This window comes from Centruroides sculpturatus, unplaced genomic scaffold (genome assembly GCF_000671375.1).
Source record: "Centruroides sculpturatus isolate CEXI.00-Female unplaced genomic scaffold, Cexi_2.0 scaffold267, whole genome shotgun sequence".
NCBI lineage: Eukaryota > Metazoa > Arthropoda > Arachnida > Scorpiones > Buthidae > Centruroides > Centruroides sculpturatus.
Genome location: NW_019384634.1, coordinates 359,937 through 372,214, shown reverse-complemented (window position 1 = coordinate 372,214; position 12,278 = coordinate 359,937). Strand labels below are relative to the sequence as shown.

Sequence of the window (12,278 nt, the reverse complement as noted above, 5' to 3'; positions counted from 1 at the left end):
GCACGTTTTACACAAATGAAGTTGCGTGAGTCGGAAATAACTTTCAAAAAGGTAAAAAAACACCTAGAATTAAGTAATAAACATGTTTATTAAAGAGTATTTTAAGGAGGTAATTTTCCTTTCAGTGTCGATTTTAGAACAATTCCAGTCTTATCCTTGGAATTATAGATAGGACGTCTTGCTAGCAGAAGGTAATGAGTGAGACCATCTTGGAACACACTCAAACTCTTGGCACCTACGAGAAAAAGAATAAAAAATTTAATCCTTTCTAGTTTCAGTTTAAAGTAAAAAAAAAGTCGTACCCACCTTCAACATGTAATGAATCTTGTAAAACGAATGCGGAAGCTTCGGCGTATCTATACACCAGCAAGTTTTTAGTTCGGCTATCGACTAAGATGAAGAGTAACGAATCGTGAGAAGGAAGAGTAAGAGCAGCAAGAGCCACCACAGGTGTCCTAAGAGCGATTTTTTGATAACTGGAGAACGTTTGCAGCTGGCGATCGTATCTAGTAAGGAGAAAAACGCACTAAATTTGGACATTGTTCACAAAAAAAAGGTTACTCACTATCGCGCTCCACCCCGTCATCCCACATTATCTATTGCTACTAGCGCAACGGGCGTTAGTGGAAAATTCGCGATTTAAATAAGGAATAGAAGTGGGCGATGGCGCGATAGCGATCTAGCTCCAAAATTACTTTATTACTGTGTATAGAAAGAGTTAATGTGTTCCGTTCGTGCGTAGAGATGACCTTTACCTGTATATTGTTAAAGGCTCGATACGGTCTGTGTAGGGGCTTCCGTTCTCGCCCACCACCAGAAACAGGCGATGCCTCTCTTTAACGGATAAGATAGGCAAGAACAAGACGCACTTTGCATAAACTGAGGGTAGGGTTTGAGAAAGAAGAAACTTCCGTTCTCCGTGCCACAGATATAGATCCACGCCATCGTCTCGACAGTCGTAATCGATATTGTGCCATTTAGCAACCGCCAAATATGTTAAATTTTCGAAAGAAATGACGTCGACCTGAAAAAAAGGAAGAAGTAATAGTAATGAACGTTGTTATTAAAAAAAGAATAGTATATACAAGCCTACCTGATGAGATATTGATGCATTAAGACTTTGTACAAATCCGAATTTGTGGGAGAGATCATTCATGCAGTAGATCTCTACTCTCGAATCAGAAGAAATGTGACTACCACGTGGTAGAGACTCCGAAAAAGCTAGACACACAGACCGTCCAATGTGGAAGACTTCTACGTCAACGGCTGAATATATTGGTAATTGTTGGAAAGGGAAGAATAGACTCTGCAATTCCTTCCAAATGAATATTTGTGCAGCTGAACGAGATAATATTAAAAAAATTGTTTTTAAGAGAATGCTCCGGCATTGAGTAATTTATATATATTTATAAAGTACGAAATTAATTCAAGCCAAGATCACGAAAAATTAAGAACCTTTATAAGGGAGGAAACATTCAGATGCATTCGTATTGGTTGTCACCAGGAAAGTTTTTCCTTTGTACGTGAAAGTTTCCATATCTGTACCATCACAAACCGGGATAATCTGGAAGTTTTAGAATTAGTAAAAACAAAAAAGGAGAGAATAAATGGCAATTAAAAAAATTTAAAAAAAACCTCGTTAGTTTTGTGAAATAATCCCTGTTTGAACCAGTAAGTGATGATAGTAGAATGATTAGAATGACGAAGTGAAGTTAATAACACTAACAAATGATCGTCTTTGACTGTAGCGTGCAGTAAAAGTTGCGTGCGATGATGATAGAAATCCTTAACTTTTTCGTAGTAAGTTAACAGCAGTGTTGGACCTGAAAAATTTATATTTTATTAACAAATAAAACAAAGAAGCGAGAAAATTTAAGAAGTACGTACTGTGTACGATTCTGCAAAAGTCGATTATAGTCTCTTCTACCGTTTCTATGTGATAACTAACATCAGTAATTGTCCAATCTGTTACATTTATATCGTTTATAGTTCGATGTACCACGAGATCGAAAACTTCCATCTCTCTTTCGAATACCGACTCGTCGATTATCATCATCTTTGTATTATTCAATGCCAGTTGGAGGAAGTAATTAAATGGAATGCCGTTTATAGAATAAATTTCTAACTCATTTACACGAGTGTTACTTATGATTTTAGTCGAAGAAATATTCTGGTTTGGCGAAATTAACAACACACTTGACAAATTCACGTTATTCAGAAGGCCGTGAATTCTGTAAAATAAAAAGTATTTTAATCAATAAAAAAAAAACTCAAATTAAAAAAAGTAGGTTCTATTTACCTGATATTATCTATCGATAACTCTGTAAATATTCTTCTCGAGGTGTTTATAGTTCTATATTGCAACATAGATTCTAACCATTCTGTTACATTTATACCTTGAATTGTGCCCGTAATTAGAAAAGAATTAGTTACTTCTACGTCATTTTCGAATATGATCAGATTATCGAAATGATTGTTTCTGGATTTTATTGCAAAGTCCATCATATCATATTCGTTGAGGTAACCATATAACGTTACTTCTCCTGCAAAAACAAAAACAAAAAAAGGTTAGTATATAATTATACACCAAACCTATAAAAAAATTACCTTTAATTATTAAGTCTTCTATCGTAAAAGATTTAGTTAAAGTCCAATTCCCTGAAGTTCTCAGTCCATTTTCGTTGATATAAGTCATGTTTACCTCGTTGATTAATCCTTCAACAAGTAAACTTTCGATTGTCAGATTCTCTGAAAATTTCAGGTTACAAATTTAAAGTTTTTTTCTAACACTTTAAACAAAAAAGGTGAGAAGATATTGCTGAAGAAATTAGCAAGAGTGAAAATACTTAAATTCGATATCACGTACTATTAAAGAACGATGATTATTACTTACCAATCGAGACATTATCTTCAAAAATATAGACTCCAGTTACAGTTTGATCCTTAGTACGACTGAAGTAAGTCTTGCTAAGTTCTTCGATATTCATTCCACATAACGAGCCTCTGACATACAGATTCTATATAAAAAGTAACACACATTACCTTTCCTGTTAAAGTCTTTGTTTGCGTGTATAGCCTATACTTACGTCCTCTAAGAAAAGATTTTCGATATAAACGCTTGTATACTTGTATATCATCTTGGGATCAGTTGTGGCATTAGGTACTAAATAACTAGAATTTATATTTCCCTCCACCCGAATGTCTGATTTAAAGAACACTTTTCCCTCAACTCTCAAAGTAACAAAATTTCGATCGTCATCTGTCATGACGGTAGTGGTATAAAGTTCTTCGATGTCGACTCCATTTATAAAGCTAGAAACGTAGAGATCCGTTGTCGAAAAATATTTGACAAAATTTTTCCTAGCCGATATTATGACTTTTTCTTCGTTTCTATCAACCAAATCTTTGAATTCTATTCCGTTAATGGTATTAACTGAGCAATCTTCTGTTTCAACGTACAGAAAATGAAGGTAAGAGCTCGTAGAAGTAGTCTCTTCTACATTGATAATCTCCTGTTCGAATGTTTGGATATTTATGCCATTAAAAAATCCTTCCACTTTCATATCTATGTTTTCTTTTACTATATACAAGTCCTTTAGAAAGATGAGAGATCCGTTGATCGTCTGATCGCCTTGAAGCAACCAATTCCCAATATCGAAGTGAGTAGTTCTATCGATAGATCCTACTAACTTAACGCTTTCGAATATTGTTTTTTGAATGAAAGTCTTCTTTCCCGTTACGGTTTGATTATATTCGTCGATCAGAAGAGTGTCTTTCCAAATTTCGCTGATGTCCAGACCATTAAATAAATCCGTTTCTAAGTTTCCTCCTTCGATAATTACCAATTTTTCTAAAAATGTTTTAGTTCCTGTGATAAACTGGTGACCTTAAAATAGAATAAAATTCTGGGATTATTGAGGAAAATGTGCAAGTAAGAAAAAATGCAAACAAACAAGTTCTGGAATTAAGAAGTTTGGTAGAAACCTAAGGGAGAATAAAAATTACCTGAACGTGTTAAGGAAGTTTCCAGGAGGTTAACAATATCTAAACCATTTAAGAATTTAGAAGAAGAATTCATATTATCTATGTGTAAAGTTTCGGCTTCTATCAATTCAAATATTTTATTTCCGGTGATTTCAGAGTCCTCTGACAGGAGTACAATTTCTTCTACAGGAATTCCGTTGATTGCATTATGGACGATCAACTGATTTTCTACGTTAAGATTGTTGAAGGTTATCTTCGAGACAGAGAAGGTTTGGTTCCCGTGAGTCTTCAAAACGTAATGGAAATCAGAGACGTTGACATCGTTTAACAAACCTCCGACGATTACGTTTTGTCCAAATTCTATAAATTCGAACGTTTTCTTGCCGTGGACAAGCTGATGGCCTTCGTTAAAGACGAAATCTCGATAACAGTCCAAACCGTTAATGGTATTGCAAGTAAAGTTATTTACCTGGAAAATAAAACACGGTTAAAAAAAAGTACAGAAAGAAAATTAGGAGTAGGAGAATTTGTTCATGAACATCTTACAAAAGTTAGCTGCTTGAAGATGAATTTAATTGAAGGCATCCGAGTAGTATTGAGTTTTAATGCTTCTGTGGCTATTTTTTCAAGTTTGAAATAGGTAGAATATGCAAGTTTCGAACCATCCTTCAATATCACTTTAAAAATAAATAAATTAATGAATATAATATGTGAATTTATACACAAAACGTTTAACAATTTTACCATTAATTTGCATTTCTCTAAACTTCGAAAGTTCCTCATAAAACGCCACTAAATCAATTCCGTTAATTGTTCCTATGACGACGTTTCTGTTACTCTCAAACTTGATCTTGTTGAAAGTCCTTAATTCTGTTGAAATATGCAACAATAAAAACGAGGAAAGTTGTGGAGGAAAAAGAAAATAAAGTCACACATACCCTTTACTCTTTGTTCTTCAGATTTCAACAATATATTCAACTGTTTCCCATCTGAAGAAATCACAAGGATTAGTTATTAAAATAATGCCATTTCCCCTTTCAAAAAGTTACCTGCGCTTCTTTGAATGCCATTGATAGAATTAACTTCCAATTCCTTTATAAAACAAGAACTTTGAAAGATCTGTTTGCTTTCTATAACTATATCTTCGTCAATGAATATTACATCTGGTCCGGGAATCATGATCCCATTTACCGTTTTCTCGGCTTTAACTGTTTCATTGATTTGCATAATCTCAAATTTGTAAGGAGCTGTAAGAAATAAATAAAATTCTTAAGGTTTTCTCCCCTAAAAGAAAAGCATATGCGACATACCATATATATCCTGATCAGTGTCTTTCCATAAAATATGACTCCATAGTTCGTCAAAATTTTCATTATTGAAGTACTCTTCGATGGATATGTCTTCGACTTCTACCACCTCTATCTCTTTCACACCGTAAATATCGTAGTTTTCTTCTTCTAGAACTATTTCTGAGTACAAGTTGTTTAAATTTATTCCATTAAGTAAACCGTGGATTAACAATTCCTCTACTGTAATACTCTCGAAAGTCACGAATTGGTTAATTACTTGATGCTTTTCAGTTAGTAAAACTGAGTCTTTATCTATAGTTAATCCATTAATCTTCCCTCCAACAATTAGATCTTTAGTTTCGATAGAGGTGAAAGTTTTCGGAGATGCTATCAAATGTTCGCCGTTTTTGGTAACAAGTTGATTGGGAGAAAGATTGTTGATCTTATCAGCGTGCAAGTCGCTTTCTACTATAATCTTATCCACTTCTAGGCGATCCACTTCTTGTTTGTCATTTGTTAAGATGATATCCGAAGACAATCTTCTCACATCTTCACCATTCATGAAAGTAGTTTGGATCTTATCAACGTTACCATTGCGACTTTCTAAGGACAACTGTTTGAATTTGTAATGACCTTAAAAATTCAGAATAAAAAAACGAAAAAATTAACTTCTTGGTATTTATATATATATATATATAAGAAAGCAAACTGTCTACAAACTAACCTGTTACGGTTTGTTTCTCATTTAGTAGCAAAATTTTCTTCAAGTTATCTTGAAGATCAGCCAATTTATGACTTATCCTTTGAAGTCTCTCTTTTATATCTATTATATCTTTTTTGAGTCCCGTTATCATTTTATTAGTTGATCTTTCGATTATCTGAAAATGAACATTCAAATTAAGTTTTGCTTCTTTTTCCATCATAAAAAGTTTTAGCAAAGGGGAGGAGATTATTACTGTTTGTGTTACGACTGTGGTAGCTGCCATTTCACTTTCTAACGTCACGTTTTTATTTAGAATTATCGGTTCATCCTGATCGACTAAATAAACGTGCTTAAATTTATTTAACACGTATTCCACTTTTTTACTATAAGCAATTTCTTTCATTTCGTTACATCGTTTTAAATTCTCTTCGTACCATCTTTTTATATGGTTTTCGTGTCGAAACCACAACGAGAATGTCTTCCCACCACCACGAATATTAGCTAAACCTAAAAATAAATGGGAAAAAAAGCACACTTATTTTTTTCTCATCGCGAATTCTTTTAAGTAAATAAATGAAAAAAAAAATCATACTTAAAGTAGGTTGTAACTTGTCTGGATATATTAGGGTATGAAGAGAGAGATGAGAAATGCCATTATTCAACTCCCCATGGGAGTATTGAAAGGATAGAGTTTTAACAAACTTCCATCCGTTATATTGATACAGGCTTATACTTTCCATTGTAGCTATAGCCAAAAGAAATTCGCCTTTTAAGCCTTTAAACGAAGATAGATGTCTGGCGCGTACAGTCTCGATGCACTGAAAAGGAACGAATTTCCTCTTCACAAATTTATAGATTATGGAGTCCGTTTTATAATTTTTTTGACCTTTAACTGAAAAAAAAAAATAAATATATCTGAATTCTAAGTATAATTCCCTTAAAAATATTAAATGGAAAAACATTTTTTTTTACATTAGAAAATAAAATCATTGACTAACCATAAACTAATTCACTAGCTACAGCTAAAAAGAATTCTCTATGATCACCCTCTCCAAATGTGAAGAATTCGAAGTCTTTTGCCGCCGTCGTCTCTATTTTCTGTCGACTTTCCCATTTTTCAGTATGGATGTTGAATTTGTAGATCTCGGAATCAACACGATAACGATTTTCGGCAATTCTGTAATTGGCTATAGCTAAAAATAGACTGCTATGGATACGAAAGACCTCCAGATCGCTGACGTCGTAAGAAGTGACATTGTAAGGATCTCTATCAAAGTAATTTCCTAAAATTTCGACAAAGATTTGTTATTTTTAGAAATGTAGTCTGTTTTTAAGAGGGAAAGAGGGAACGTACTTTTCCAAGTGAAGAAGTTTGTTACACTTTTAAAACTAAGGCTGTTCTCGCCTGCATAATTAGCCACCGCAGATCCGTAATTACCAGATTCTCTATTGATGAAAAAAAAAGTATTTTTTTTTTTAAAAAAAGGTTAAAAACATTTAGGAAGATAAGAAATAAGAGTACGTTTTCCACATAGCTACAGCACTAGCATATTTATTTTCCTTAACATAGTATTCCTCATCGTTTTCGATCTCTCTAGTTTTGGTGTTATAGCTGAAAGATCTGCATATATCTATTAAAAAAAACAACAAACTCTAAGTTTTTTTCAAAGGAATTTGACTAAAGTTCAAAAAATGAATTAGTTACTTCTGCTGACAATATAAAACAAAAAGTTGCCATTCTGTTCTAAACATGCGAATCTTGGGTCTTCAAGATTTTCTAAAGGATGTCGCTTTTCAATCCCCTGGGAAGAAAAAAAAGTGTTAGTAATTAGTAAATCATTATTTTAAAAAATAAAATATGATTACTTACCTCATTAATTTTTCCTATTATTAAAGAATCTCGAGTAGAACAAATAAAATAAGTACTATTTTCAAAGTCGAGAAATTCTATTTGTATAGGATTATCGCAGATTTCATCAGCCGGAGTGACGTTAAATAGTTTATACATTCCTATTGAAATTAAAGAAATTCGTTAGAATACTCCTCTTCAATAGNCTTACTTTTGAGAGCATTCTCACAAAGTTATAATTTACATAATAAAAGTCTCAATTAATAAACGGGATAATAAGCTAAGATACGAACGTTATCGCGAAAGCTAATCACTATTCTTATTATTTTGCATATTATCCAGAAAATCTGGACATCTTTTACAGGTCATCTTTCTATCTCTTCGGATTCGGAATCTTGGTCCTCTTCGAATGGTAAATCCAGGTCACAGGAATCGAACGTCATCTCCTTTTTGAAGTTCATTTCGGAGGCGAAAATGTCTTCCTCGCTTAACTTCGCTTGAATGGATACGTCGTGATTGTCACTAACTTTAAAATCTTCACGAACGTAGTCATTTGAAGAATCTTCATAGTTGTCGAAAGAACATACGCTGGATTGTTTGAAGAGTTTCTTAAAGTCTTCGTTAGTAAGAGAAGTTAACCATCGTCCGTCGCAAACGTCCGTCCATTGAGTTTGAATTTCTACATCGCGCGTTAGAGGAGTGGAAAGTTGACGCCTGTACGTCCTCTGGGTGTTTGCTATACAAGAGGGACAAGAGGTGGCAACCTCCATCGACTTGGGCCTCACACGTTTCAAAAGTGGACATTCGGGGGCGTATTTACATTTTCGGTAAGGAAGGGTTGATTCCATTAAATCTTCGCTTTCCGGAAGAGTACTGTCGACCAGACGTGCGAAGTCTTCCGCCCACGTAACCAACAGATGAAAATCGCCACTGGGTGGTCGCGGGATGATCCACACATGTTCCTCTTCTTGAAAACGCTGCAAGTCGTTGAAGGCTCTACAGATCTCGTCCTAAAATAATCATTTATTAGTAATTTAAGTTATTAAAATTTTATTATATGTATAAATTTCAATATTTTTCTTACGTGAATTCAAATTTTTACGGCGGATAAAAAAAAACCAAGGGTAATTGTTTCAAAACCGATACATCATTTAAGAGGATAAAGCGGAATGTTAATTTTCGACGTCACTTCTTTTAAAAACGGTTCATAATTTCTGACATCACTACTATTGAATATAACGGAAACGACGTCAGAAATTAAATTGTTTAATTAATTCCTTCATTACTGTTTAAGACTCAAATTTTCTCAGACAATCTTCTAGTTATAATTCAATTATATACTTCTCTAATATTATAATGGAATTATCTGATTAAAAACAAATTTATTAAACTAATCTATAGAAAATGCAATAATTCATAATAAAGTTTCGTAAAATGCAAATCTCATTTGATCTATTCTCTCGTCAATTATGTTTAATTTAAATCAATTCTCTACCTTTGTGACATTATAATATGATTTATTATCAATAAAGAGCGTGAAAGATCATCGCGTGACCTTTAACATTTGACGAATAACACGTAATGTATTTTTGTGTCATCGTGTCAAGAATTCAAAATTTCAGTATCAGAGTTTCGTCCACTCAAAAGTTATACAAATTCTGACTAATACAGGCCTTACATTAGTCATTGTTTTTATTAGTCAAATTTGACTAATGGACACCGATTGACTTTTGGATGTTACTTTGAAAGTGTATATTTAGTTTTAATCATTTATAACTAAAAAAAACGGAATTTCTATTATTATATAAACACTACTTTCAAGTCGTAGTGGTTATTGATTGTCAAAACAACTCAAAACCGGAAACGGAAGTTCAGTTTTTCTAACACATCGAAGACAATATACCACAGTTTTAAATTTTCAAAGATGCATCCAATCAGAATAGATTTTTTTTTTTTCAAATTTGAAATCGAATAACCAATAAAATGTTATATATATAAATTGATAAAAATCTAATGTCAAAGATCTGTCGAAGATAATCTAACCACTAATAATTTGTAGCTCGGTATGACATCGTTTATAGTAAATTATAAAATTATCGATAATTACAATTTTATGTCTGATGTAAAAGACAGTCACCCCGGCTGAATGACCCATTTTATCCCTCCTCTTCCCATTTATATCCCGAACAGATAATGCCACTTCAATGTGACCAAATCGAAGTTGACAAGGCCAAATTCAAAATGTCCTTCTCGTAATCCTACTTAATCCCTGGTCCATACAAAAGTGTCATAATCTCCCTCGTCTATATATAAAAAAAAAAATGTCCATCCAGGTGCATCTCTCTCGTAGGAATTCGAAGCTTCTTGCACCAAATTTTTCCTATTTTTTAGTTATTTAAGAATCGATCAGTTAATAAGGAGATCAATTTTAAAAATTAAGGACATAAAGATGAAATAATTTTCTCGACGGAGGAAAAAACAAACATTATCAAACGAATCTAAAGTTGGGTTGGCATCTCAAGGTTATTATTAGATAAGAAATATGTCATTCGAAACACGATAAGAATCGCAGACGGTCGTTTAAATTTTGTTAACGTGTTGCCAGTTCGTTTGATGCCTTATTAAAACTATGTAACTATAAAAAATTAGCCGTAAGAAAGCAAAAAAAGTCTCTTACTCTTCGCTTCAACATGTTCCTCGTCGAGGTTGCCGCCGTCCTAGTTGGTGTCGACTGCGACTATCGAGCAAACGGTGTTTATTTTTGGACACGTTCCAACCCCCTGTATGGTCAACTTCTACGAACCGACTGATGTCACTGCAATATTTAATTCGCATACGTTCGGAAATTATACATCAAGAATGGTTTCGGATTCCGAACGGGAAAAAGCGGAAATAACATAGAAGAGGTCGTTCTCTCTGTAGGGGGGTGTTCGGTACTTTGATAAGTAGACGTTACGACGACAGAACTAAAAAAAAGGGGTAAAGTTCGAGACGATCGCTGAAAACTTTATCTTCGGGCCAGCAACCCGAGCAACCCAGTTCCGCCATCAAGGTGGATCTAGGAGCAAGCGCTGGTGTCTTTTATTGATACAAACGAGGACGTTGGCCTTTTCTTTTAATATCTTCTACCCCGCAAATGGTCGAATCTACAACATCAGAGCGGAGTGACGAGGAGCTTCTGTCGATTGTGGACGTATACGAAAAAATACGGATGTGGATAGATTGATATCAATCTCGATGAATGAAGAGTCGCGTGTGTTCTCTCGTTTTTCTTTTCTTCATTTCTTACTTTTGAGAGCATTCTCACAAAGTTATAATTTACATAATAAAAGTCTCAATTAATAAACGGGATAATAAGCTAAGATACGAACGTTATCGCAAAAGCTAATCACTATTCTTATTATTTTGCATATTATCCAGAAAATCTGGACATCTTTTACAGGTTTTTTTGTTCTACAAGAAACAAAAACACATATAAGAGATGTAATTAATCTTTTAGTCGAACACAGTATAATCATTATGTAAGGATAGTATATTATATACAGAATAACTGATCTTTTATTTATATCACATAACATAAAAGCCATCATCGTTTGATTCATTCCATTATATAAAAGGATAAAAGGAACCAATACTAATCACATCCGACTTCTAAAAAAGGAAAAAAAAAAAACAATTCACTTCCTCTCTCTCTCTCGCACAATTTTAGTTTCCTTTTAAGAAAAAGATTCTTTAAAACCATTGGCTAGGGGGGCGAGAAGAGTCACGCGTATCCCTGGCCATCTATGTCAACTCTATTTTGGGAGTGGAGACGATTAGCGGTAGCGACCGACACCTATCGTCTCCCGACACACGCCCTCTCCCCATTAAGAGCCGATGTAATGGTCGTCTCCTACGTGATCGAGAGAGTGTCGTCGACCCGCACCCGGGCCTCTGTGACTCAAAGTGCCGGGACGTTGGCGAAAAAAAAGCGCCAGCTACACCCACATTTTGGGTCTTTTCGGGCCACCTCCTGCCCCAAAAATAAGCTCGACCTCGATTACCCGGGATAGCTATTAGAACTAATTGTCTCATTAAACTCTGCCCTCGTAAACGTAAATTAATGGAGAGATCTTCCCATCTCTCTCTCTCTCTCTCTCCTTCCTAAAAGCCTCTTTACAAGAATTCTCTCTCTCTCTTATCTGCTGGGAATTTTTAAGTGGCATGCCAGGAAAAAAAAAATCGTCCAAATCTTTAATTCCGCCATTTTTTAAATTAATTAATTAAAGTTAATTATAGAGATGACTTCAATTAAGAACACCATTATTTCTGTACACAAAACTAATTAATTTCTCGTTAGATTATTTACTCCTGTAAACGGAAGTAATGGATTACGTAATTGTGATAATGAGATCAAAAATATTCAATCGGGGACTACGTTTTAAAATTTTCGATCACGTAAAGGTAAATATGA

General features: G+C 34.0%; 2 protein-coding genes across 2 annotated transcripts; both read right to left on the bottom strand.

The window, feature by feature from the left end:
- Positions 1-69: 69 nt before the first annotated feature.
- LOC111625835 lies at positions 70-7,984 on the bottom strand. Its single transcript, XM_023369072.1, has 25 exons — positions 7,847-7,984; positions 7,682-7,778; positions 7,499-7,607; positions 7,331-7,422; positions 6,975-7,259; positions 6,569-6,868; positions 6,230-6,483; positions 5,998-6,151; positions 5,295-5,906; positions 5,034-5,231; positions 4,923-4,973; positions 4,729-4,854; positions 4,531-4,661; positions 4,006-4,453; positions 3,087-3,886; positions 2,894-3,017; positions 2,608-2,748; positions 2,300-2,543; positions 1,888-2,231; positions 1,636-1,823; positions 1,456-1,564; positions 1,094-1,338; positions 756-1,024; positions 307-506; positions 70-235 (listed from the first exon to the last, which is right to left on the bottom strand). Exons 1-25 carry the CDS (start codon positions 7,982-7,984, stop codon positions 102-104), a joined length of 5,793 nt encoding a protein of 1,930 aa, XP_023224840.1. The 3' UTR covers positions 70-101.
- A 206-nt stretch (positions 7,985-8,190) lies between these two features.
- LOC111625843 lies at positions 8,191-12,241 on the bottom strand. Its single transcript, XM_023369087.1, has 2 exons — positions 10,503-12,241; positions 8,191-8,835 (listed from the first exon to the last, which is right to left on the bottom strand). The coding sequence occupies exons 1-2, from the start codon at positions 10,515-10,517 to the stop codon at positions 8,191-8,193; spliced, it is 660 nt and encodes a 219-aa protein (XP_023224855.1). The 5' UTR covers positions 10,518-12,241.
- Positions 12,242-12,278: the final 37 nt, after the last annotated feature.

What these genes read in the sequence shown, in the direction of transcription:
- LOC111625835 (XM_023369072.1), bottom strand. Translation starts at nt 7,984, where the DNA reads ATGTATAAACTATTTAACGTCACTCCGGCTGATGAAATCTGCGATAAT. An exon ending in CAAGTTACAACCTACTTTAA is followed by an intron (nt 6,484 to 6,568) that starts GTATGATTTTTT and finishes ATTTATTTTTAG; the next exon opens with GTTTAGCTAATATTCGTGGT. An exon ending in AGAAGACTTAATAATTAAAG is followed by an intron (nt 2,544 to 2,607) that starts GTAATTTTTTTA and finishes TTGTTTTTGCAG; the next exon opens with GAGAAGTAACGTTATATGGT.